A 24,874-nucleotide genomic window follows, 5' to 3' on the forward strand; every position below is an offset into this window, starting at 1 on the left:
TGAAACATCACTTCCCTGGGACCCTAACTGCCAAAGCCCGCACAGCTTTGGGAGGCCGCGTCCTGTGCAAGTTCCCTGAGACGGTTAAAGATCCCGTCCCCCCGGCGGAGACGGAGGCTCTGGGGGAGAAAAGCCCCCTACTCACCAGGATGAACACAGTGAAGAAGATGACGACGATCGCGGCCGTGATGAAGAGCTTCTTCCGCGGGAACACGGCGGCGGGCAGGAGAAAGACCAGTGCAAAGCAGATGGCGCCCCGGAGCCCCCCGTAGGCGATGATGAACTGGTCCTTGAAGGTCAGGGGGATGGTCCGGAACCAGTTAATGGCCTGAGTCAGGACAAAGACACCTGAGAAGGAAAACAGAGCCCCAAGCCAGACTGTGAGGCCGGGTGTGCAGCTCGGAGGCTAGTTTTCTGTGACTCTGTGACAGGGAAAGGACTTAGGACCCTGTCGCCGTGTCCCTCTGCCCGACTTGTGCTACTAGGCTCCTGGGTGAAAGCTCTTGGGTTAAAAATGGGGACTCAGAGGAGCCCAGAAAGGTTAACTTGGTGTATAACAAAGGCATGAAGATGCTCTCGGAAGAAAAGAACAGATCAGGAAGAGGGAGAAGGGAAGAAAGAGGGAAAGAGGGGGGAGGGAGGAAAAAGGGGGGGAACAGGAGCAGCGAGGAGCTGAGGCAGGTGCCGGGAAGGCTGACGCTGGGCGGCAGCGCAGCGGGAGGGCGGGAAGCAAGCCCCGTCTTCCAGGAGCTGACGGGCGGCCAGCTGGGGAAACGCGCTCATTACCCAGTGCTCTCCAGATCAGGCAGAAGGCCAGGGTGAAGCACACGAAGGCCCAGTTCCACTCGTGGTTCTTCCCGACGGTGGACACGCCCATGAAGATGAAGATCAGGGTCTCGCTGACGCTGCTCAGCATCTTCATGAAATACTTGATGGTCGTGTACGATTTCTGAGATACGTTTTCTTCCACATACTTGTTCATAGTCATTGCACAAGTGGTGATTCTGGAAGGAAAGATACAGCATCTGCCTGAACATGCCAATGATCCTAATAAGGATAAGAGTTAGCACTGAAGAGCTAAATATGGCCACTCTTCTGCCCATGGCCACAACATTATCAATTTATTTTTTTTACAGGCATTTATTTTTTAATTTTTAATTTATCTTTATAAGTATTACAAAGGTCCTCTTTTTTCCCCTATTGGTCGCCTCCACTCTGTACCTCTACCCCTAAGCCTTCATGACACAATTGTCTGTGTCCATGGGTTATGCATATATGCACGTAAGTTTTTAGGTTAATCTCTCCTCACCCACCTACCAACCCCCACCTTCCCTCTGAGATCCCTCAGTCTGTTTCATGTTTCTCTGTCTCTGGATCTGTTTTGTTCATCAGTTTATTTTGTTCATTACATTCCACATATGAGTAAGATCATGTGACACTTGTCTTTCTCTGAGTGGCTTATTTCACTTAGCATAATACTCTCCAGGTCCCACCATGCTGTCTCAAAGGGTAAGGAACCCTTCGTTTCTGTAGCTGCATAGTATTCCATAGTGTAAATGTCCAAGAAGATGTTTGATATGATTTCAACCTTCTTGAACTTGTAGAGACTTGTTTTGTTTCCTAACATGTGGTCTGTCTTTGAGAATGTCCCATGTGCACTTGAGGACATGCCTATTCTGCAGCTTTGGGGTGCAATGTTCTGTAAATGTCAGTTAAATCCATCTGATCTAGTGCATCATTTAGAGTCACTGTTTCCGTGTTGATTTTTTTGTCTGGAAGATCTATCCAGTGAGGTCAGTGGGGTGTTAAAGTCCCTACTGTGACTGTATTGCTGCCGATCTCCTTTAAAGTCCTCCAGAAGACTGTTTTTTTTCCAGCTTGTGCAAGTCTTTTGTTCTGAGATGGGTCTCTTGTAGGCAGCATATATTTGGGTCTTGTTTTCTTATCCATTCAGCTACCCCATGTCCTTTGAGTGGAGCACTTAATCCATTTATATTTAAGGTTATTATTGATAGGTACTTATCTATTGACATTTTAATTTTTTTTAAAAAATGTATCTTTATTGATGTCAGAGAGAGAAAGGGAGAGGGAGAGAGAAACATCAATGATGGGAGAGTTGTCATTGATCGGCTGCCTCCTGCACACCTCTGACTCTGGGATTGAGCCTGCAATCCGGACATGTGCCCTGACTGGGAATCTAATGGCGATCTCCTGGATCCTAGGTCGATGCACAACTGCTGAGCCATGCTCAGCCGGGCGCCATTTTAATTCTTTATGCCTATGTTCCTCATTCTCTCTATTTCTCCTTATTACAGCACCTCCTTTAAAAGTTCCTTCAGTGCTGGTTTGGTGGTGATAAACTCTTTTAGCCTTTTTTTGTCTGGGAAGCTCTTTATTTCACCATCTATTTTGAATAATAGCCTTGCTGCATACAGTAGTCTTGGTTTTAGATCCTTGCTTTTCATTACCTTGAATACTTCATGCCATTCCCTTCTGGCCTGTAGGGTTTCTGATGAGAAGTCAGCTGACAGCCTTATGGGAGCTCCTTTGTAGGTAGCAGATTGCTTTTCTGTTGCTGCCTTTAATATTCTTTGTCTTGGATTTTTGGCATTTTAATTATGATGTGTCTGGGTGTGGGCCTCTTTGGGTTCTTCTTGCTTGGGACTCTCTGTGCCTCCTGAACTTGTGTGACTTTTTCCTTCACCAGGTTCCAAAAGTTTTCTGCCATTATTTCTTCAAACAGGTTCTCTAACCCTTGCTTACTTTCATCATTTTCTGGCACTCCTCTGATGTGAATATTGTTACATTTCATGTTGTCCCATAGCTCGCTTAGACTGTCCTCCTGTTTAATTGTTTTTTCTTTTTAGTTCTCTGATTGGGTTATTTTTTCTACCCTGCCTTCTAAGTTGCTGATCCCATCCTCAGCTTCCCCTAATCTGCTGTCTATTCCTTCCAATGTTTTTTATTTTTATTTTTTACTTCTACTGTCATTCTTAATTTCCTTCATAGTTTCTGTATCTTTTTTCATGCTGTTGAGCATCCTTACAATCAGTATTCTGAACTCTATATCTGACAGATTGCTTATCTCTGTTTCTTTTAGCAGTTCTTCTGGAGAATTTTCTTGTCCTTTCATTTGGGGCTTGTTTTTTGTCTCCCCATTTTGGCTGCCTGTTCGGATTTGTTTCTATGTATTAGGTAGATCTGCTAGGACTCCCATTCTTTTGGATGGTCTCTGGTGCAGGCCAGTGTCACATGCTGTTTGTGACTGGCCTTGAGTGCTCTGTTTGAAGTTTTCTGCACTCCACAGCTTATGGTTTCCTCTGCTGGGGCTGGGTGTCTTTGGACAGGACCAAGATGTGCACCAAGGTCTGCTTTTTCAAACCCTGGGTCCAGAAGTAAATCAGGTGAAGATTCAAAGCACCCAGAGGCTGTTATTCAGTCTCCACAGGGTGGAGTGGCTGATTGTTATTTAGTCTCTTAATAAGCCTCAGGCTGTAGAAACTCCACAGGGTGGGGTGAGAGGTTTTACAGCAGGGTGGGGCAGTTTCTTCCCTCCCAGGCAAAGCTGATTGGAAGGTAAGTCTGCCTGAGAGAGATGCCCTCTGCCATCTGGGGGAATGACTCAGCACAGGAATCCAGATGGCTGCCCTCTGAGCTCTTTTCCCCTGAGCCATTAGTCCCAGACTCTCCTCACACAGCTCCAGTGCACTCTGCCCTCTCTCTGCCGGAGCCCAAAGTGAGTGGCTGCACACGAAACTTTGTGCATTGGCTCTTTAAGAGGGTGCCTGTGGCCCAGCCGGGCGTGGCTCAGCGGTCGAGCCTTGACGTAGTATCCAGGAGATCGGGGTTCGATTTCCAGTTGGGGCACATGCCTGGGTTGTGGGCTGCAGTCGATCAATGACTCTCTCATCATTGATGTTTCTGTCCCTCTCTCTCCCTCTCTCTCTGAAATCAATAAAGATATATTAAAAAAAAAAAGAAAAAAGAGGGTGCCTATGTTTCCAGCCATCTCTCTCTGGCAGATGGAAACCCTGCTGCTTTTCACAGCCAGATGTTATGTGGGAACCTTTCTCAGTTCTGGTTCTCTGGGATGGAGAGCCCAGCTTGGGGTTTAGGCCCAGAGTCCTCAGTGGGAACCTCCCACAGCTGAGATCTCCCTCTGGACCTTCAGGTGCTGCCTGTGGGAGCCCAGCCTGCCCTCTCGTGCCTCCGCACTTCCTACACATCTCTATGTGGTCTCCACTTTATGTTCTGGGTTATGAGGGAGCTCTCCAGCTAGTCTTCAGTTGATTACACAGGATGGTTTTTCTCTATTTTAGTTGTAATTCCAGTTGGTCCTGGGAGAGTGTCAGTGCAACTTCCACTCAATCTACCACCATCTTGGAATCTCTGAATTGATTTTTATAATAAAATGTGATTTGCATCCTTGGAAACCCTACTATCTCTGGAGGTCTTCATCAGTACCCATGATTTAAACTCTTCGATTTCACTCAGCTTTGTTCCCACCGCTCTCCTTACTCCAGATCCACATTATCCACAGTCTATGGACACTGGCACCATCAGCTATCCTGTCAGCATCACAAAGAAAACAAGTTCCATAGTAAATGCAAAACCCATTATCTTTTTATAAAATCAGTTCCATCTTCTCTTTTACTTTAGTGCCCAAAATGCTAAGCTATTGCCTAAAATCCTCAACCTGAGACTGTGGTCAGATTGAACTTCTCTCCCCTGCCACGCCTCCTCAGTGCCCCCCCACCATCTCGTTGGTCACCAGTTGTTTTCTATCCCTCATCCTGAGTATTCCTTTCTCTCCTCCCCCCTCCTGAATGCCTTAGTTCTGGGTCTCATTTCTATTTATCTACTGTATCCTCTTCTGGGCATTTTCTTTTTTTAAACTTAAAAAAAAAAAATTGTCTTTATCGCTTTCAGAGAGTGGAAAGGAGAGGGGGAGAGAGAGAGAGAGAAACATCAATGATGAGTCATGGATCGGCTGCCTCCTGCACGCCCCCCACTGGGGATCGAGCCCGAAACCCAGGCATGTGCCCTCACCGGGAATCCAACCTCGATCTCCTGGATCCTAGGTCAATGCTCAATTGCTGAGCCACACCAGCTGGGCCACTTCTGGGCATTTAAATGTTACTAGGCTCTTAGAATTCCTGAAGGAAAGAAACTCTTTAGCTTGTTTCCCCAGCATTTCCAAAACTCTGGGACCACACGATATCTATTTTAATACAGCACCTTTGCACACTCTGGTAAAGGAAGGGCTCTGGAATCAGCTCCTAAGTTGGGCGCCTAAAGCTCTTCACACACTTTTCTTAGTGGACAATCCCAGTTTTACCTCCTATTCTCTCTCCACCCAGCACATGCCATATGCCTCAGCTGTCTGTAATTTCCCAAACATGCCCTGCTCTCTGCTGTCTTGCCTCACTGTGCACATGCTCCTCTCTTTCTGGAAAGATACACCCAAGTCAAATGCCACCGATAGAGGGAAATTTAGTATGAGCTGGATGATATCTTATACCGGGTCCCACATGAACAGCCACAGTTACTATAAAGTGCCAAAGACCTGCACCACCAGAGGGTGCTGCAGAATGAAACAGGAGGGCAGGATCTGAGTGAGCTCCCCTCCCACTGAGCGAGGGCCATGCCACAAGCCAGCTGCTGGTCACGAGCTATGAAGCTTTCCACATTCTTACAACTTTAGAGTTATAATGACCCTGTAGGCACCCTCATGCCCAAACACTGCACGTAGTCCTCCTTACCCTGAGAAAATGTCTGATGCTTGAGGAAAATCCTCCTAACTGTGAGCACAAGGATAGGTAGAAGAATGCAAGCCTAAGGGCTCTTTGAGTTAAGACATAAACGGGTAACCACAAACATATTTCATCTCGAGGAACAAACCCGTTTCTTACATGAAAGACATATATGTTTATTTTTGTGCCCCGTATTAAAACAAAACAAAACAAAACAAAACAAAACTCCCACCAAGCCAAGGACCATGCATTAGCCACAATGTCGCTGCTCCCCAAATGAGCAGGTATTTAGTCTAGATTTATATGCACGAGGAATACATAACTCATGTTGTTCCCAGAAGAAAGTGTGTCTTATTAAATAAGCTCATAAACTTGGCCACCATAAACACATAACAAAGCCTGTGAACAGCTGAGGGCTTGCACAATAATGGCTAGTGTTCACAGCACCTCTGCTCCATCTGCGCCAGGTACTGTGCAAACACCCTGCAGGATCACGTCCGTGAAGCCTCTTCACAAGCCTCTGAGGCGCCTTTCATCATCACTGTCCTTTCACAGGTGAGAGCAAAGACGGCCGAGGTGCACCTGCTCCAGACCACACGGCTGCTACGTGCGGTGCCGGGCTCTAACCCAGGAACTCTGGCTCAAAGCCAACACTGTTAAGAGCTCAACGCTCGCTCTTACAAGCTGTGCTCGGCCGCTTATCTCTGATGTGAGGAAGGCCTTCCTCCTGCCACGCCCTTGCTCTCTGCTTCTCAGTCACAGCCTGTCTGTATGAGTCTCCTGTGGCCGCTGGAAGAAATTACCAAGTCTTAGTGACTTGCAACAACACGAGTTTATCATCTTGCACTTTCAGAGCTCAGAAGTCCAAAATCACTTTCACTGGACTAAAACCCAGGTCCCACCAAGGCTGTGTTCTTTCCAGAGGCCCCAGGGGAGAATCTGTTCCTCATCTGTTCTGGCTTCTGGAGGCTGCTCACAGTCCTTGGCTTGTGGGTGCATCACTGAGCTCCGCCTTCCTGTTCTCACGTCCTACTGCAACTCTGACCCTCTGCCTTCCTCTCACCAGGACCCTTGTGATATCACTGAGCCCACCCGGATGATCCAGTGTCACCTCCCCATCTCAAGATCCTAACTTAATCACACTGGTGAAGTCCCTTTTGCCAAGTAAGGTAACATATTCCCAGGTTCTGAGGATGAGAATCTGGGAGCCACTATTCAGCTGCACACCCATTGCTGGCATTCACCTGCCTCGTGGTGGTGACCACACCAAATGCACGCCCCCAGGTGAGTGTGGCCAGAGCTGGTCGCGTGTACTTGGTGACAGCTCTGTCACACTGACTTGACGAGAAAGACTGGAACCTCCACCAGCCTGTAGCAGAGACTGGCCGGAGTGGAAAGTGGCGGCCCCAGCCTGCAGGGGGCGCCTCGCAGCCCCGCCCGCACATAAGCCATCGGTTCACTGCAGTTCTGACATCATCATCTATCGTATTTTGGGTTAATTTTTCTTTAACCAGATTTTCAAAAGCCGGATTTACCCAATACAAAATAATGAGGGCAAAAGCCAGAATCAATTAAGAATATGAATCATAACGTGTTTCATGAAGAAAGACACAGCGACACAGAGGGGCCTTTCTGAAATGTGGCCAAGTTGAACATTTGTGACAAACAACGGCAATGGCCACACTACTCCTTGAAGTTCTCTAATCCTATGCAAAAGATGCTTCAAAATGACTTTATTATAAAGCATGTAAGCTTAGAGACAAAGATGAAGGAAAGAAACCAAATACCCACTACCCAGCTTTCCCAGGCACTTTTATTTTTTTAAATAAACCGTGAGCTAGAGAATTGAAACCCCTACAACTGTCATACCAACCCTATTCTACTCGCTTGCTCTTGGCTTCAGATTTTTTTATTCTTCAAAAAGTGATTTTTAAATGGCTAACGAATATTGTTTTTGTGAATGTGCTAAAGAGCTCCTTCTGAGATCATGTTCGTATCAGCCACTGGACAAAAAGTGAACCAGGCAGAGTAATCTTCAGTTCACTGTGTGAGCAATTTAACAGAAATTTCCATTCAGAAATGGTTGAAAAAAATACAGCTGTGGTGTAAGAATAAAAAAATGATTGAAAAAAGTTTAATATGTTTTTATTGATTCTAGAGAGAGAGGAAGGGAGAGAACCATCGACCGGCTGCCTCCTGCACACCCCTGCTAGGAATCGAGCTGTGACCAGGCCTGTGCCCTGACCGGGAATTGAACCGGCGACCTCTCAGTGCACGAGACGAAGCTCAACCAGCTGAGACACACTGGCCAGGGGTAAAAAAATAAATTTTACATGAATGTCCACAGGATCAATTTCCACTGCTTTGCATCTTTAACATGACACCAGGAGTGAGTCTCATGTCTGCCAGTCACCTCGTTGTAACTTAATTCTGTTTCCTTGAGCCCAGGTGAGACTCTGGAGGGAGAACACCCTTGGCAGGTTCCAGAGGCTTCGGCGCTGGGTGGTGCCCTGTTTGGGACGTGTGGGCGTGTCTATGACATGATGCATCATGTGGGCTGGGGACAGATGTTCCAAACACCCCTTTCTGGTCTGTCATGTCTCTCAAGCAAAGGCCAGGAGGTGCTTTCACTGCAGTTTTCACTGGAGTGACTGTAGTCATCTCTGACCTCAAGTCAAACCACCTCGCCTCAGCCACACCCAAGGCACAGGAGACTACCAATGAGCTTAGTGCCCTTTCATTCCGGGAGGCAAACACAACACAACCTCCCAGGAAGAGAGAAAAGTCAAACCTTCTCTGTCCCCTTCAGATCATCTACGGCTGACTGTCCTAAATGTCACCGTAAGTCTGACTCACCTTCACTTTTTGAAAGCACAAGAAACTGACAGTGCCGGGGAAGGGTGCCGTGGTGCCGACTGTCCTCAGCCTTCCTGGGTTTGAACTACGTGGGTGCAGGGCACGTCGCAGTTGTGCCGCTCATGACGGGGAGGTGAGACTTCTTTCTCCATCAGTAAACACGGGATTTCACGCCTAAAGTGCACAGCCTGTCCCCCTTCTGAACATCAACAGTATGAATGCGACAGTCTGAATAACAAAATAATAACCTAACCGGACTTATTACATTTTAGAAAATTGTAGTTGAATTTCTTAACTCTAAAGATCTCCCAATGTGAAACGACTGGCCTTCAGTATTCCCAGTGAGACCTCACTTTCATCATATCCTCTCTGCCCTCCCCTCCCATGCATGTCTCTCCCTCAGCCTCTACGTTTACTTAATATGTTTGGGAAAACGACTCAGTATCAGCCAGCATTTTCTTGGCACCTCCTCTGAAAGCAGGTAAGACGCAGCCTCTCCTTGCGAGAGTTCCGGTCCAAGAGGACGAGTCACAAGAGATCATCGCGACAACCCTGCGAGTGCCCCAGGCGGGGTGGCGGTGATGCTCCGACGAGGGAAGGAACCCCCACTCCTGCCTCGCGGGGAGACAGGCGGGAAGCAAGTCCAGGGAGAGGGGAGGCCGCGCAGAGGCCGGGAAGGAGAAGAGGCCGGCGCACCGGGGGCTGCGCGGCTGTGCTGCCTGGAGAGGAGCCAGGGGAAAGGAGCTTATGGCCAGACGACGACAAACGACGCTGCTGTGTGTTTAGTTTAAACTTATTCCGTAGGCTGGAGGGAGAAGGAGAGATTATATCTTCGGTCATATAATTAGTATCTATTTTTCCAGCCCAGCGGAAGATTCATGAAGGAAAAAGTGCCATCAATGCTTAGCCTTGTGCCATGTGTTTCGGGTCAGTGGCTGCGTGGACACATGCATGGTTAGCAGGACTGGCAGGAAGAACTCAGAAGGAGTGCTGAGGGCGGATTTGGGGGACACGAGCCTGGAGGTAGGAGTCATTTGTTTCCTGCAAAGGTTTGTCATTTCGTTTTCAAACCCAATGCAGCACCTGGCCCATGTAACGCCCAAGACGTGCCCACGTCAGACAGGCATCGGGGCCCGCTCCACAGCACGGGGAGGGGAGGCGTGTACAGAATTCACCGGTGCACCTGCCTTGTCATCTGGCCTCACATTACGTTTTAACACAAAAGGATGGTGACTGTCCCCAGTTTAGAGGCAGAGAAGCCGAAGCACTACAATCAGTGGCTTTTACATTTACCAGCGACTGAGGTTTTCTTCGTCACTCTGTCTAAACTCAGCACAGAAAAACTTCAGGCCAGCGAATGCCACCTCAGCTAATATGTTGACGGGGCGGGGGGAGGTCAGACTTTCTATTTACATGACCTGTCATTTGACTGTTTTCCAAACAAAATTCCAGCCAACACTTTTTCTGTAGTATCCATGACTGCGTCCCAGCGGCCAGTGAAGCTGGCCTTCCATGGGGCTCGTGGATGATGCTTTGAGAGGGCGGGCAGGCATGCAGCGTGCTGAGCTCGGTTCCCTGCCTGTCCTGGTGCTGAGTGAGTGTTAAACCACCGCTGGCTGAGCCCAGCTCTGTGATCTGAATTGAACTGATGGAAGAATGTTGTAAAGTTATTTGGCCCTGTTCCATGTCTGCGTGTGATCGTTAAGAGTATGGACTCGCCTGGCCAGCGTGGCTCAGCGGTTGAGCATCGACCTAGGATCCAGGGGATCCCAGTTCGATTCCCGGTCAGGGCACATGCCCGGGTTGTGGGCTCGATCCCCAGTCGGGGGCGTGCAGGAGGCAGCCGGTCAATGACTCTCATCATTGACGTTTCTATCTGTCTCTCTGAAGTCAATAAAAAAATATATATATATTTTAAAAAAGGGTGGATTCAACTGCAAGAAAATACAGCCCAAATAATAGCGTATGTTCTCCATAAAGACTGAGCCAAAGGCGAGGGTGTGCGCGAAGCACAGGCAGAGAAGCAGCAGGGCTGAAAGGCGTCCCCGCTGAGCCGGCCGGGCCTGGTGGGGACGCAGGCGCGGCCCTCTCGGCGCAGAACCCGCTCCTGGGGGGGCCCTTCCCGGGGCACGCACTCCGTGTGCCGCACGGCCTCTTCCAGGTGACTACAGCCAAGAGAGTGAGTGTGACATACGAGAAAACGCAAGAAACAACTGCTTTTAAAGGAGGATCCAAGTGTAAGAACTGAACCTTTCTTAAACGATCAAAACTTAAATTCAAACTATGATAAGCGCTCCATTTTTCACGTAGTCTTGCCCGTTGCATGGATTTTCCACATCTTTTGTTGTTTTTTTTCTCATATGCTCACAATTCAATTCAACTAATGTTTATGAAGAATTTACTGGAAACTAAAGCAGCCACGTTCTGTGGTGAGAGCAGCTCCTAAAGGACCACAACTCTTGTCAAAAGTGTGATGAGACACAGGCACCCAGGGAGCCGCGGAGCCCCCGCTCCAGCCGGGGTGCTGACCAAGTCCCGAGAGGCGGGGAGACTGACCAGGATCCAACGAGAAATGAAAGGCTCCAGCTGGGAACTCCTGCTGTGCTTCAAGTTGCTAAGAGCGAATGCTGAACTTCTGACCACAGGAAAATGGTAACTACGCGAGGTGACGGATATGTTAACCGCCTATTGTGGTGATCACTTCGATATATGCAATTTGAATTTACACAATGTTATGTTTTAACTATAACTCAGTAAACCTTGAAAAAAAGGTTTATAATTTCAAATGTCCTCCTGCCATTTATGCTGCAGTTTAGTTTAGACAAAACTATATAAAGGCAAATAAAAGATAGGTCAGTCACTATAAAAGATAATAATGAATTTTTTGTTTCTTTGTTTTTTACTTTACTCCTGAACATGTCCAGAAAATTAAGGGAGTGACAACTTGTTTCCCCATCACTTACTAATTTCCTGCCTTATTTTACTACCCCTCCCAACCCTACCATCTAGCACTTGGGTTTGGGTCTAGGGAGGCATAGAAGATCCTCGTTGGCAGGCGAACAGCTACTCCGGTGTGCTGGCCGCAGGATTAAGACGGTTCTCATGGACTCAAGTCTTTCATGGTCCTTTCTTCTGACCATGAAGAAGGGTGTGTGTGCAGCAGGGGGTGTGGTACTGGGACGGAGGCGGACTGGACGTTTACGTGTTCGGACAGGAACGAGCCGGTGCAGTTGGCTTGCTCTCTGTTCAGAGGGGCTGTGGGCCCGCTGGATGGGCCTGAGGCAGGCAGGGAGCGTGTGCACTGTGCATAGCCGGGCTGCACCCTTCGGACTGTGTTAGAGCTGCAGGTCACGGTCCTGCACTGAGAGACACCCAGCGAGCAGGAGCCAGGTCTGGGGGAGTGACGGGAGAAGCCTGTCGTACCCATGTGCGCGTGCAGACACACAAGATGCTCCGTGCGTGCTATGAACTCCTGCGGAGCCACGTGTTCTTTCTGGAAAGACCAGTGCACCTGACAGTCTGCGACCGTGCACAGCTGGCACGCGGGGCTATGACTGTCTATGATCGTTCCTTGAAGAGATGGTCTTCTAACGTTACAGATGCTGGGCACAGCCAGGGGAACCGACAGAGCTTCAAAATCACAAGCAAAGGCAGGCTTTCCCACTTTCCTCAGTGCTAAGTATGTGAAAGTGACCCCCAGACACAAACAAAAGCAGGAAGAAGAAGGAAGGTGCCTGGAAGCTTCAGCAGTGAGCAGTGACTGCCCCAGACCCCAGCACAGCCTGGAAACTCTGCTGAATTCTCACTGTAAAAATTCACGGACATGCACACGTCTGCTTTATAAAGGGGATATTGGGACATATTCTGGACTGGCTGATAACTGGAGACCCAGGGCCCAGGTCTCACCCACCGCCCCGTTTTTTGTCCACCTGGGCCTTGATTTAGTCACTCATAACGTGAGACTAATAATGACCATTTCTTTCTTTGCAATACTTCTAGAATAATTGAAACACCAAATAAACTGTATTTTAAGTACCCTCAAGGGAGGAAAGGCTAGGGAATTATTAATCCATGAAAACAAAACTAAGAAACACCAGTGCCTACTCTCCCATCTGAAGAACTTAGCCAGTTTTTGAGATTCCTGCCACACATCACAGAAAAATCAGCTTTCCTCGCAAGCTACAAGCTGCTGTGGAGACGGAACAGCCCTCTCTTCAGGACACTGTGTGCAGGTCCCATTGACAGCAGCGTGGGGATGTGTGGGGTCAAGGCAGGGACCAGAAAGGGGCCCGAATGTCCCCGAGGAAGAAAGTCTCACTTAGTTCACTGTGGGCGATGAGTTCAGGTGTCACCTGAGACATGTCAGTGTCCTCGGGTAAAAAGAGAGGACACGGGGGTCATCAGTGCTCTATTTCTGAGCATTTTTCTGAATGAAGCCAAAAACATGAGATAAGACATACATTTCTAAAATCAACAACTATTTAGCTACCTCTATGTCCCCTACTACAGTGCTGTGAGGTTCAAAGGTGCTGATGCCACTGAGATGTGAAGTGTCTTATTTGGGGGACTATAGGATCTTTCCCTTAACTCTAGCTCCAGTGCTGTGGAAATGCACCTGACACACACACACACACACACACACACACACACACACGGGCACATTCAAACACCTCTGCACATTCACACACACCTGCCCACACTCACACACACACCTGGGCACATTCACACACACACGTGCACCTTCACACACACGTGCACACCCACACACATGCGCACATCTACACACATCTGTGCACATCCACACACACATGCACATTCACACATACATGCACATTCACACACATTCGCACACACGTGCACATTCACACATGTGCATCCCCCACACGTGCACACCCACGTGCACATTCACACACATGTGCACATTCACACACATGTGCACATTCACACACACACACTTTCCCTACTGCAAAAAGTATCCCCCCCCCCATAGAAATGAGCAGGAGTATATTAGAAACAGGGAATTTCATCTACCCTCTTGGTGCCTGTAGCCAAACCCTCCTGAACACAGGGCAACGTGAGTGTAAATAATGCCTTAGTGTTAGATTAAGTTTAAATCATGAGGAGAACCCACTGAAGGAAACCAAGCCTAAGAGTGCCCAAGTCAGCTTCCAGGGAACTGATCAGACAGAGGAGGAGACGGCTCTAATTCCACCTTGCATAAGTTAAGTTACTTGTGTCATTGAAAATCATATCAAACCACAATTTCATGACAAAAAAATAACCAGCCACAACAGTAACTTCGTGAATGCCTGAGGCGCACTGCTTCTGACATCTTTCTGGAGAAATTGATGCCTGAGCCTTGCTCAGCACTTTCTTACCAAAATGACCGGTTGCCCTTTGAACCCAGACCCGAGCCTCCTGCTATGTAGAAGGAAGTTCCTTCTTATCAGGCCTTCGTATTAACCACCCACTCGGTCAATGACCTCCTTCTGGAACAGGCTGCACAGGGGCCACAGAGCGGAAGCTGGAGCCCAAGGGGCCGGGCACCTAAAGGCAGGCAGGAGAGGGGGAGCCGAAAGGGAGAGGGGTGGGAAAGGCGGGGAGGGCGGCGGACTGGCGGGCAAAGCTCGGTAGAGCATGTTTCTGCTCCGCATTTTACAAGCCCCGAGAGCGAGCGCGAGAGCGAGCTGACCTTCCTCTCAGGTCACGGCTCCCAACCCCTGGGCCCGCTTTGCTTTCCACGTGGCTCCCATTTCTCTTAGGCCCAAAGAGGGCACCGAGCGCTCAGCACAGCAGGCACATGCCTTGGCTCCCCTTCACCTGGAAATGTCTGTAAGCTGCAAAAGGAAGTGCAGTTAGCATGAGATGATCGGGATCTCTAAGCCCAGCGCGTTCAAATGTGCAATTACTAGTTCTGTAAAAGAGGTGCGCCATTACCCCATTCCCTGGGCCAGCGAACCAAGGAAAGGAAAGGAAAGTGACTACACAGGGCCTGCCCACAATGCGCTTCCCAAGTGGGCGGAGCAGCTCTGCTGCAGGCCATGGAGAAGCTTCAACCATGGAGAAGCCTCGACCATGGAGAAGCATTGACCACGGAGAAGCCTTGACCACAGAGAAGCCTCAACCATGGAGAAGCCTCGACCATGGAGAAGCCTCAACCATGGAGAAGCCTCAACCATGGAGAAGCCTCTACCATGGAGAAGCCTCGACCATGGAGAAGCCTCGACCATGGAGAAGCCTCTACCATGGAGAAGCCTCGACCATGGAGAAGCGTCGACCATGGAGAAGCCTCGACCATGGAGAAGCGTCGACCATGGAGAAGCCTCGACCATGGAGAAGCGTCGACCATGGAGAAGCATTGCGTGGGGTGCGTTCCGACGGTGCGCTAATCACCCACGTGAGAAAATGGGGTCGCTTCTCAGAACAAACTGCAACATGGCTGTGCATGGAATTCTAGATCCAAAAATGATTAAATCTCCCGCGACAGCTTACTTTAGGGCTAGTCTATTATTTCAGTGCACTGTGTACAGTGCCAGTAGCAGTTTAAATGTACCCAAGGTCTTTTCTGTACATTTGAAGTTGGAAACAAAAGTAATGTTTTTCATCCACCCACCGATGTGGCCCTGCTTGTTCCTGGTTCCCCAGTTCCCAGAGGGAGGGAACCCATGAGCCCAGAGCCTGCAGCGAATCTCCGGCCTCTGTGCACCCTGGCCTCACGGGCACTTCTAAGCAGGGGCACACCTAGACACCAACCCCATCCACACTCCAACTGTCCCCCACATTCTGGATCGTCCCGTCCCAATTGCTACCCTTAAGCACCAGGCAAAGAGACAACATATTTAGATAACTGTGTGGGTGTTCTAGAACATTTACATATGCACATGGTGAAAATACAGTCAAGGTTCTTACACAAACTGTTGCTAGATTGCTTCTGGGAAACGAGACACAAAGTCCACCCCCTAATTTTTTTAGTGACCTTGTTACTAGCTGGTCGTACGCTTTTAGTGGCACTGGTCAGAGAGCGGTGAGGAGCTGGAAGTCACACAAATGATAAGAATAGCAACTGGGAAGATGCAGAACACTTCCCTACTGGGTCACCCTGGATTATAAGTTGCTTTATTTAGGTTCTCTGTGAAACAGAAAACCACGCACTCTTGTAACTCGTGGCTCTCATCACAGTGGTTCCCATCTCCTCGCGGAGAGGCATTCGACTCCCTCCACCACCTGCATCTGCTTCTGACGAAAAGTGTGGCAGGAGGCAGAAAAGACAGTCTTAATCAAAGCATCACCTAAATCAGATGGCAAGAAAGCTTCCAGAACTAGACCTATGTGTACAGCAGCCAAACTAAATACGCACAGCAGGCCCTGGCACAGAGACTAGCATACATTACACTGTAATAAATGTGTCCAAATATAAATGTTTAAAGGCATTCCATCGCTAAGTGGTTCTCAATGACCCTCTGCAGGGTGTGATGACACTATAACAGGCTTGTTTTGGAAGCTACAGAAACATCCTGTCCAGGGAGGAGCCTCCTTCAAAGTGACCCTCCACAGGCCAACACGGGTCCAGGCCCTGTCCTTCTTCAGCCACCTGTGAGAGCTTCGGGAACACCCTCCCAAGGCAGCCGGTGAAGGAGGCACTAACTGTATCTTTAATAAAGAAATAATGTCTTATACACTTCCTGCTTTATAATCGTGCTTCTATCTAAAATCTAAACTATAAGTACATGGTTACATGCCTTATCCATTGAATTTTGCTGTAAATGACATTAATCTATTGATTAAAATAAAATCTATCACCCAGAATGAAGGTTTTCTACTGCTAAGATGATCCAAATGGCCTCACATAGCTAATTCCAAGACTCCAAACGCAGTTTGGGGATGCAACCTTGGAATAAGTTTACAGCCCCCTACACGGACACCACTAAATGGACATCAAACTCAGAAATTCATGGTACCTGGCAGCAACCCCACAGCTGCACTACTGTATTTCATATGAGACCCAACAGGCAACTTTTAAGTAGTTTTCCAGTTTAGCACAAGATTGCTTTAGTACAAAGCTGGCCAATGTACATTTTCATTTCTTAGAGACAGAGTAAGGAAAATCTATTTTTAATTGTTCTTTAATTGTTCTACTTTTTATATAACTTATTTAACTTTAAATGTGCTTAACTTAGAATACATGAATTTGATGAAATGTCATCAAGTGCTTTTAAAACAAAGAATTAAATACTTACGCCATGATACCTGAGAGGTGGAACATTTCAGCCGTAATATAGGATAAATAACTGTACAGGAAGACAAAGAGTGGTTCGATCACCCGTATGTTGTGTGTGAACCGAGTAGTAAATGCTGCTATAAATCCCAGGAAGATGCCAATCAACATGCCACCAATCCCCACAACAAAGAAGTTGGCAATCCCAGCGAACACGTCGATGATCTCAATGGTCTTCATCTGGCAGAAAGACTTGAACAAGTTGTACAGGACCTGTGGGAGAAACGGGAGCATGGTCAGCACCTCTTCCAACCTCCCCATCCTCGCTGTGGCCACGGGACCCTCCACCTGGCCTTCTCAGACGGGCGTTTCTGCTGTGCACCAAGGTGGGTGTTCGATGACAATAGCTATGTATTTATTATTTTAATATTATATTCAATAGCTTTAAACAAAAGGCTTTGATAACAGTGTGTTGTCAGGAAAACTTTCTAAAAGTAAGTGAGAGGAGACTTCAAAATTATTGCACAACTCACTCCTAAAACATCAATTTTTAGATACCATCTAGAAGATTCTTTTGAATGACTTGGTTGCCATCCAACACACCCAGCCTGTATTACTGATGCCTGTCAGTGGCGCTGGGAATTAGTGCCCTTTCCAGGCCCCACTGGGGGTAACACCGCCCGTCAGTACAGGTGCTTACCTGAGGACATCCGCCTCTGGCCACTGAGGTCCTCACACCAAAGCCCTCCTCTCCCTGACCACACATACACGTCTGGTGTAACATGAGACCCAAAGGAATTTTCTCAAAGAGGCAGCACCCTGTGCTGTGTGAGTGCACACGTGTGCATATGTCTGGATGTGTGCTATAGCTTCACGCATATTTTGTGCCTCTAAAGGGCTAAGACTACACTGTTGCTTGGTTTCTACAGTCTTCACATAGTCTTAGTTTAACAAGGCTTCAGAGATGCCAGGCACTTCATGTCCGTTGGTAACACGCTTTCCAACCCATTTCTGAGGGCCACCGAGCCAACAGAAGTGAGAAGCGGCGGCTTACACTAGCACTATTTTCACAAAACCAGCAAGTGAAATACAAGCGAAGCAGGTGCCTTCCTTCTGTTGACCGAGGTTTACAGTCGGAATCACCAGAAAACCGGCTGACAGGACACTGAGGACACAGGCCTTTTAGAGTACAGGCCATGCTACCCCTTATTTGGGTTGTGAGAATCTAAAAATTGAACCCATTTGTCCACAGTCACACAAAATGTCATAGGCGATACCAGAAGCCTGGCCCTGACCTTCTGGCAAGGCTTTCAATGCCGCCCGTGGGAGAGCGAGTCAGATTCTCCCCGTCAATGAGCGCGTCCTGGCAAGAATCCATGTCGCTGTCTCCCACCACGAGGGTCCTTCATAGCTACCACGCTGCAGGTTTCGTGTCATTTTTTACTCCTTCCTACTGGGTCATAAGCTCCTTGTGGTCAAGGACCACAGCTTATCATGATGTACTTCTTCCAATAAATGTCTGTCGGTCTTGAAAGAACAACAGCGGGTTATTCCTTAGAAAGCGGTGGCCCTTCCTTTCTCCCGATTGTGGGTGTGACACTCAAGAGAATTGGGATAGTACTGCCAGGAATGACCCGAATAAGAGGACAAAAAAGCAGCTCACTCGCCTGAGGGCTTAAATATCTTGAAGGCATCGTCACTGGCCAGAAAAGAAGCTGGCTTCAAGGAGTAGCCGCTGGCTACTTACAACCAGAGGCCTCTGCACACCTCGGATTTCATCGGCATCATCGGCATCAACTGCTTCCTGAGAGGATCAGGGATGAGCTATTTATACTCGGCCTCCGACAGCCAAGGCCAGGAGGTGCGGCCACCTGCTGCCCGCGGAGAGGGGCAGCCCTCCGGCCCTCCTGCGTATACAGTGGGCGCTGCTTCTGCCCCCGCCTCCAGCCGCCGCAGCAAACCACAGCTCGCCCTCGCCCAACGCCCTCCAGCTCCCGCAGACTCGTTTATTCCATTTTCACTCTCAAGTCTTCGACCGCCCGGCTCTGGGAAGGCTCGGTACACCTGGCACTTCGTTGTTTAAATTCTCTCCCACACCCCTCAGTCTGGGAGAGGGTTTCATCGCCGCTGCACAAAACACACCGTCTTATCAATTTTTTTGTTAATGCTCTCATGAGGGGGGCCGCAGAGAGAGGGAGAGAGACAGAGAGCGCCAAGTGAGAGAGACGGTCGACTGGTGGCCTCCTGCCCAGGTGGGGGCGGGGAGTGAACCCATAACCCCAGTACGTGACCTTGACTGGGAACTGAACCTGCAGCCCTTCGGCAAGGGGGCCCATGCTCTAACCACTGAGGACACCAGCTTATCCTCTCCGGTCTCCTTCCTGTGGCTTTTCTTGGTAGAAACCCAGCTCCTAAGTCTAGGAAAACGGTACCTGCCTCCCCTGGCCCCGCTGAAGCTGCTCTTCCTCCGGGGCCTGCTGGCCTCCCACAGCCCCGCAAACCTCCCCCCGCCCTCCTGCAGCACAGATGACCTCCAGCCGCCCAGCGTCCCTGGCAGGCCATCTTGAGTGATCGGAGCCTCCTCCTGAGTGCCAACCTCATTTCCCCAACAGAACTACAAACCCCCTGTGCGCAGGGCCTGTGTCCTCCCCTCCTCTCTGCCTCTCGCGTCCCACCCACCCCGTCCAGCCCGCTGGCGAGGCCTCCAGAAGGGGCTCAGGGACTCATTTCTAGGGAGCAGCAGGCACACAGTCATACTCTTTCCAGAGCCATTGTCCTGGCAGCTCCACCCACCCACTCTATCAGCGGTACGCCTGTTTGTCAGATTCCTGTAGCTTTTGCAAAGAGCAAAGCCGAGCGCAGGCTCTTCACCCGCCGCGCGGCTCCGGAGGCCAGTGTGACCATCCACCCCCTCGGCTGCCAGGGCGACGTTCCCAGGGAGGGCTTAGGCGCAGGCGTTCCCTTGGCGACCGGAAAGCTTTCCATAACCTCCCTCCTGCTTTACACTGAACTTGATACCTACTGATCAGAACAAGATAAAATTCTTCTAGTTACAGCCCGCCATAACCCAGTTGCTTCATTCCAGTAAATCCTTTAATTTTACCGCAAGGGCATCTATAAAGGAAAGCGCTTTGGGAGTTATCACTTCTACCTGTAAATGTATGTGCTTGTGTATGTGGGCTGCAATTAGGCCTAGATGGTCTGTGCAGGGTTGACCTCACTGACAGGTGTATTTTTAGAAGACTGAAATGCCAGGGACGCCTGCTTGCTAGATTCTGAAATGGGCTAATTTGACAGCTGCATACTTCCAAATCTTTCCACTCACTATTATATCTTTAAAACACTTATATTACTAATATCACAAATTATCTAGTTTGATTTCAGATTTAAAATGTTCAATAATGCAGTAAAACCATGACAAAGATGCAAGCAATCCAGAATCCTTTATCAGAATATTTCTGTTCCAGAAAATAGCTTTTAGGTCACTTTTTCTGATGTGAAACACCAAGAATAATCATTTCTGGATAAGGGATTTTATATCTATTCTACTATTTGCAAAAGCAAAATAAAGCGCCAGGTGGTCACTGTGTGCCTTCCGGCTTCCTCAAGTTAAACCCCACCTCACACAGAGTGCACAGTGACTAGGCCATCAGGGCACGTCCCCGGCCTCTTCCCACAGAGCCAGCTCTCCTTAGCCAGTTATGGTACATTGACGACGTCTGAAGTCTTCTTGGAAAACGTATCAGAATATCCAATGGCTGCATTAACATGTTCTAGAAATGATGTTGGAAATGACCTACTGTGGAAATGGCAGGACTTCTCAGGTAACTGAGAACCTAAACAATCTTTGCCTCCTAAGAGAAATTTTAAATGTTTTCCTAAAACATTCATTTTAAGGGAAAGCACAAAAATCCAATGAAAAGCTCACCTTTATTTTTTTGACTGTCATTCCTCCAGTTAATTTCAATCTACTATGACCTTAGACAACAACACAGAGAGCTTGACTGCAGCCATATGTTATCAATTTATCTTTGCTTTGAGACATTTTATGGTAAGTTTTCCACGCTTCAACTCTTCTGGCTCAATATTTAATTTACCATGACTTGGGGAAGGAGTTAATTGTGCTGACCTACAATTTCACTCACCCTTCAGACTACATTGTTAATATTAATTCTCTGTTAATCTCCATCCTAGTTGCAACTCATAGTGACTCACCATTTTCACTGTTTGCAGCATGGTCCATATATATATTTTTAAAATTATCTCCAAAATGAAGCAGCATTTTTAAATTTAACTTTTATTGTTATTTATTTATTTTTTAAAATTGATTTTGAGAGAGGAGAAGGGATAGGGAGAGAGAGAAACATTGATGTGAGAGCAAAACATCAATCGCTGCCTCCTGCATGCCTCCCCCCGGGGATTGAGCCTGCAACCAGGGCGTGTGCCCTGACCAGGAATTGAACTGGAGACCTTTCTGTGGATGAGATGATGCCCAACCAACTGAGCCACAGCAGCCAGGACATGGTCCATATTTTTATACCTTTTTCTACTCCATGAGTTCCTTACACCTCTCCTAGAGATAAGACTAGATGAGTGAGTCAAAAAATCTTCCATAAAACACGTCCACCTCTGTACTTTGGGGGTACTTGACTAGGAGACAATTTATAATTTTCATACCATTTTCAAATTCAACCCACTACTCAACCAGTTCAGTGAAAGAAACAGCTTATCCTTCAGCAGTAGGTAGGCAAACCACTGGGCAGGTCCCCTTACCTTGCAGGTGTGGATTTAAGGGTGAGCCCGGGTATGTAACCTACAAGGAAGGCTCTGTCATGTGAGACCGTAACAGTCATTCTGACTTACAGGCACTGGCTTGTGATCAGGCCTCCACACCTAAAGAACGGCCAAGCCCACCCTTTCTCTGCCTTGCCCTCCCCCCTGCATTGGGATTGGGATGGAAGGCCTCCACGTGGCCCCTGGACCTCTCTGGGGCAGCCCCCCACCCATAGAACCATATCTGATGGCTCTGCGTCTCTTGATGGGAAGCACAGGATGTGCCTCTGGAAGGCCGGGGCCTTCACACACTTTACACAGCAGTTTCGTTGGATGGTTTCCTGAGACCTGATTCTTCACAAACTCAAAGAAGCGACCACTGAGGCATCTGAGTGAGAAATCTCAGAGAGGAGAAAAGGGCATGGCCCATCCTTCTGAACTGGCCTGACTCCCCTACCCTGTTCTGGAGGGAAGTGGCAAGGGGTGATGACTTCTTTGTAAAGTTTCCTTTACACTAAATCCAAGAATTCCACACTGAACTTCCCAAGTCTCCCTCAACACGAGAAAAATCCATATGACCAAACAGAACTACAATGTGGAACCTGATGCCTTCAGAAATTAGACTGAGCCATAAAGGGAGTCAGTGTTATGGCAGTTTCCCCATTAAAATCTAAGGTCGGTCGGTTAATGACTAATCACTGTCAATGACTAATGGAATAAATGGGGTAGATTTTGTTACTTGAGGTAACTTAAAACTCTCTCAGCAGCTATTCTAAAAAACTGGGTTTCCTTATCAATAAATTATTTTCTACAAAATAATATCCACATAGAGTTAATGGACAGTCTTCAAGATGATATTGTATCCAGTTCTGGGGCCTGAATATAGGCTAACAGGGTGTTTGTTCCTATGTTAACTTCTAAATGAATCAGTGATAACATTTTAATAACAGGAATTAAAGGGGGTGATATAAATAAATTACCTAAGTTACTTAAATGCACTTTACTTAATAAGCTTTATCTCAGTTTTATTATTTGGAAAATGGAGCGACTACCTCTCTCATCGGTTGTCATAGAGACCCGAGCACAAGGCAACACTCACAGAAGGAAACGGCTTTGGCTGCAGACCCAGGGCTCGGGTACACAGCGCCACCCACGCTCCCCGACCGCTTGACCACCGCAGCCCTCTCGGCGAGCTCACCGGGTGGGAGGCTCTGCAGGCCTGTCCTCAGAAGGCAGGCGGAGGTAAATCCTGACATTAGGATCAGAACTGCCTCTGACCCTAATTATGTGTCAATCAATAAGAATTAAAAATAATTTGCGTTTTCTGAATAAATACCTACCAATGGGAAAATGGTGAAGACCAGAAAAATGTTGGCTGAGTGTCAACAGGAAGTGAGTTGTGTGGTGAAAACCTTGCCCACAATCATGAAATAAACAAACCCTCCCCAGAGTGAGAATGGCACTTAATGGGTATTAGCTCTTTACCTGTATTACACACATCATGTATTGACAGCACTGCCTCTCACAAAGACTTTTGGGACCTGAAGTTCTTTAAATTCTGATCCAAGGCCATCAATTTGAAAATGCTAAAATGAGAAATCTCAGTGACACGACAGTCATAATCACTGTTAGGCTCCTCTGGCCATTGCAGAGCCTGTACCCAGGGATCTGTGACACAGTTTGCATGACCCAGTGCAAAATAAAAACAAGGGGCCCACTGTATAGTAATAAATAAATACTAAACAATAAATAGAAATTTGACTAAGAATTTCAAGACAGAGTCAACAGAGCATCCAACCCTGTGGGGGGTTGTCACTGTCAGAAAGCGGACGTTGGGGGGGCAGCCCCCATGTGTCGGAGAGTACAGGGCGAACTCGTGACTCACCACTGTCACTGCATCATTCAGCAGGGACTCTCCAAAGACCAGGATGTAGAGTTGCTCGTTGACGTGAATGTTCTCAAAGACGGCGAGCACAGCCACGGGGTCCACGGCGGAGATCAAGCTGCCAAAGAGCAGATTCTGGAGCAGAGTGATGTCACTCAGGCCAAAGGCTTCAATCTGGCAGATACCGAACAAGGACACCCCAATGCCGATGGAGTTCCAGAGTGTCCCAACCACCGCATACCAGAAGATGGTGCCGATGTTCTCAAAGAACGGGCGAGTGGGCATGAAATAGCCCGCGTCGAGCACAATGGGTGGGAGGAGATATAAAAAGAACACGTCCGTCTTCATCGCAGGAGGGGACTTTTCATCAACTCCAAAAATAATCCCCCCCAGTAGAAGTCCAACCATTATGAGAAGGCAGCTCTCAGGCACGATTGTGGGCAACTTATGATACAGATGGAAGCCTGTTCCGAAAAAAAACAAAACATGAAATGTGGTTTACACAGGAATTCTGGAGGAGACAACCTGTTTCTCTTTGACAGAACCAATGGTCCTATTTCAGGATCTCCCAGGTCAGTATAATTGACTATTCCGGATTATGATGGGAAAGTCTGATAACCCCCTTGAAGCTATTCACAAAGTACATTCAGGCACAAATTTAAATTTAAATCAGAAGTAGATTGCTGTAGCTACACAAGATACAGTACCATTTTTGTCTAAGTTCCAACTGTTTTCTTAAATAAGACACTGCCATGTTATATTTGGAGCAATATCGTGATTCCCAACCCCTTTTCTGATGTAGCATCTCGTGTCATCCTCATAAGAACCCGAAGGGGTATACAGGCAGACACTGCCAACTCTTCTTATTTAAGTGGAATTGGAGGTTCAAAGAGACACAGGGTCTTGCCAAGGCGCCCAGATCACCTGCCAGCTTTCGGATGACTGCTGCCACCTCTGGTACTGAGAAGAGTTTGTAACATCTAATATGCTTACCTTCAGGTTCTTTCATTTGGAGTGTTGAATACATTTAATTTTTCTGATGGCTGCTCCTCTGGAGACAACCAAATCAATCCATCAAAGGAACACGGGTAACTACTACATGAGGGAAGTGAACTCGCACGATCTCCAATCTCAAAGAGCTCCAGTCAAGGCAAAGGACAGACGTGTTTAGGACCTACTGTAACACAAGGCACCGGGTGATAAAGCCCCAGGCAAGTGCTGTGGGACAGAGCAGGAGGCGATCTGCGAGAACACGGGGAGGAGGCTGGGTCTGGAGGGCTTCTCTGCGGGGAGACGGCATGGCACCGAGCTCAGGGAGAAGGCCTGGGAGCCTCCCGGGGTGCAGAAGTGCAGACAGGCACCTATCTCCTAACTCAGGGCGGGGCCGAGGCA

At 48.1% G+C, this 24,874-nt stretch overlaps 1 protein-coding gene across 1 annotated transcript in view; it reads right to left on the reverse strand.

Moving 5' to 3' along the window:
* The window catches only part of SLC9A2 (solute carrier family 9 member A2), a gene marked incomplete at its 5' end in the record, with an annotated part of 91,108 nt that overhangs the window by 32,546 nt on the left and 33,688 nt on the right, over positions 1-24,874 (reverse strand). The window contains 4 exons of the mRNA XM_081156477.1: positions 146-348; positions 787-1,004; positions 16,847-17,097; positions 23,483-23,946. Coding sequence (XP_081012603.1) covers positions 146-348; positions 787-1,004; positions 16,847-17,097; positions 23,483-23,946 — 1,136 coding nt within the window. The remainder of the gene's footprint in view (positions 1-145; positions 349-786; positions 1,005-16,846; positions 17,098-23,482; positions 23,947-24,874) is intronic.

This window comes from Miniopterus schreibersii (assembly GCF_964146895.1).
Source record: "Miniopterus schreibersii genome assembly, chromosome: 13".
Taxonomy (NCBI): Eukaryota; Metazoa; Chordata; class Mammalia; order Chiroptera; family Miniopteridae; genus Miniopterus; species Miniopterus schreibersii.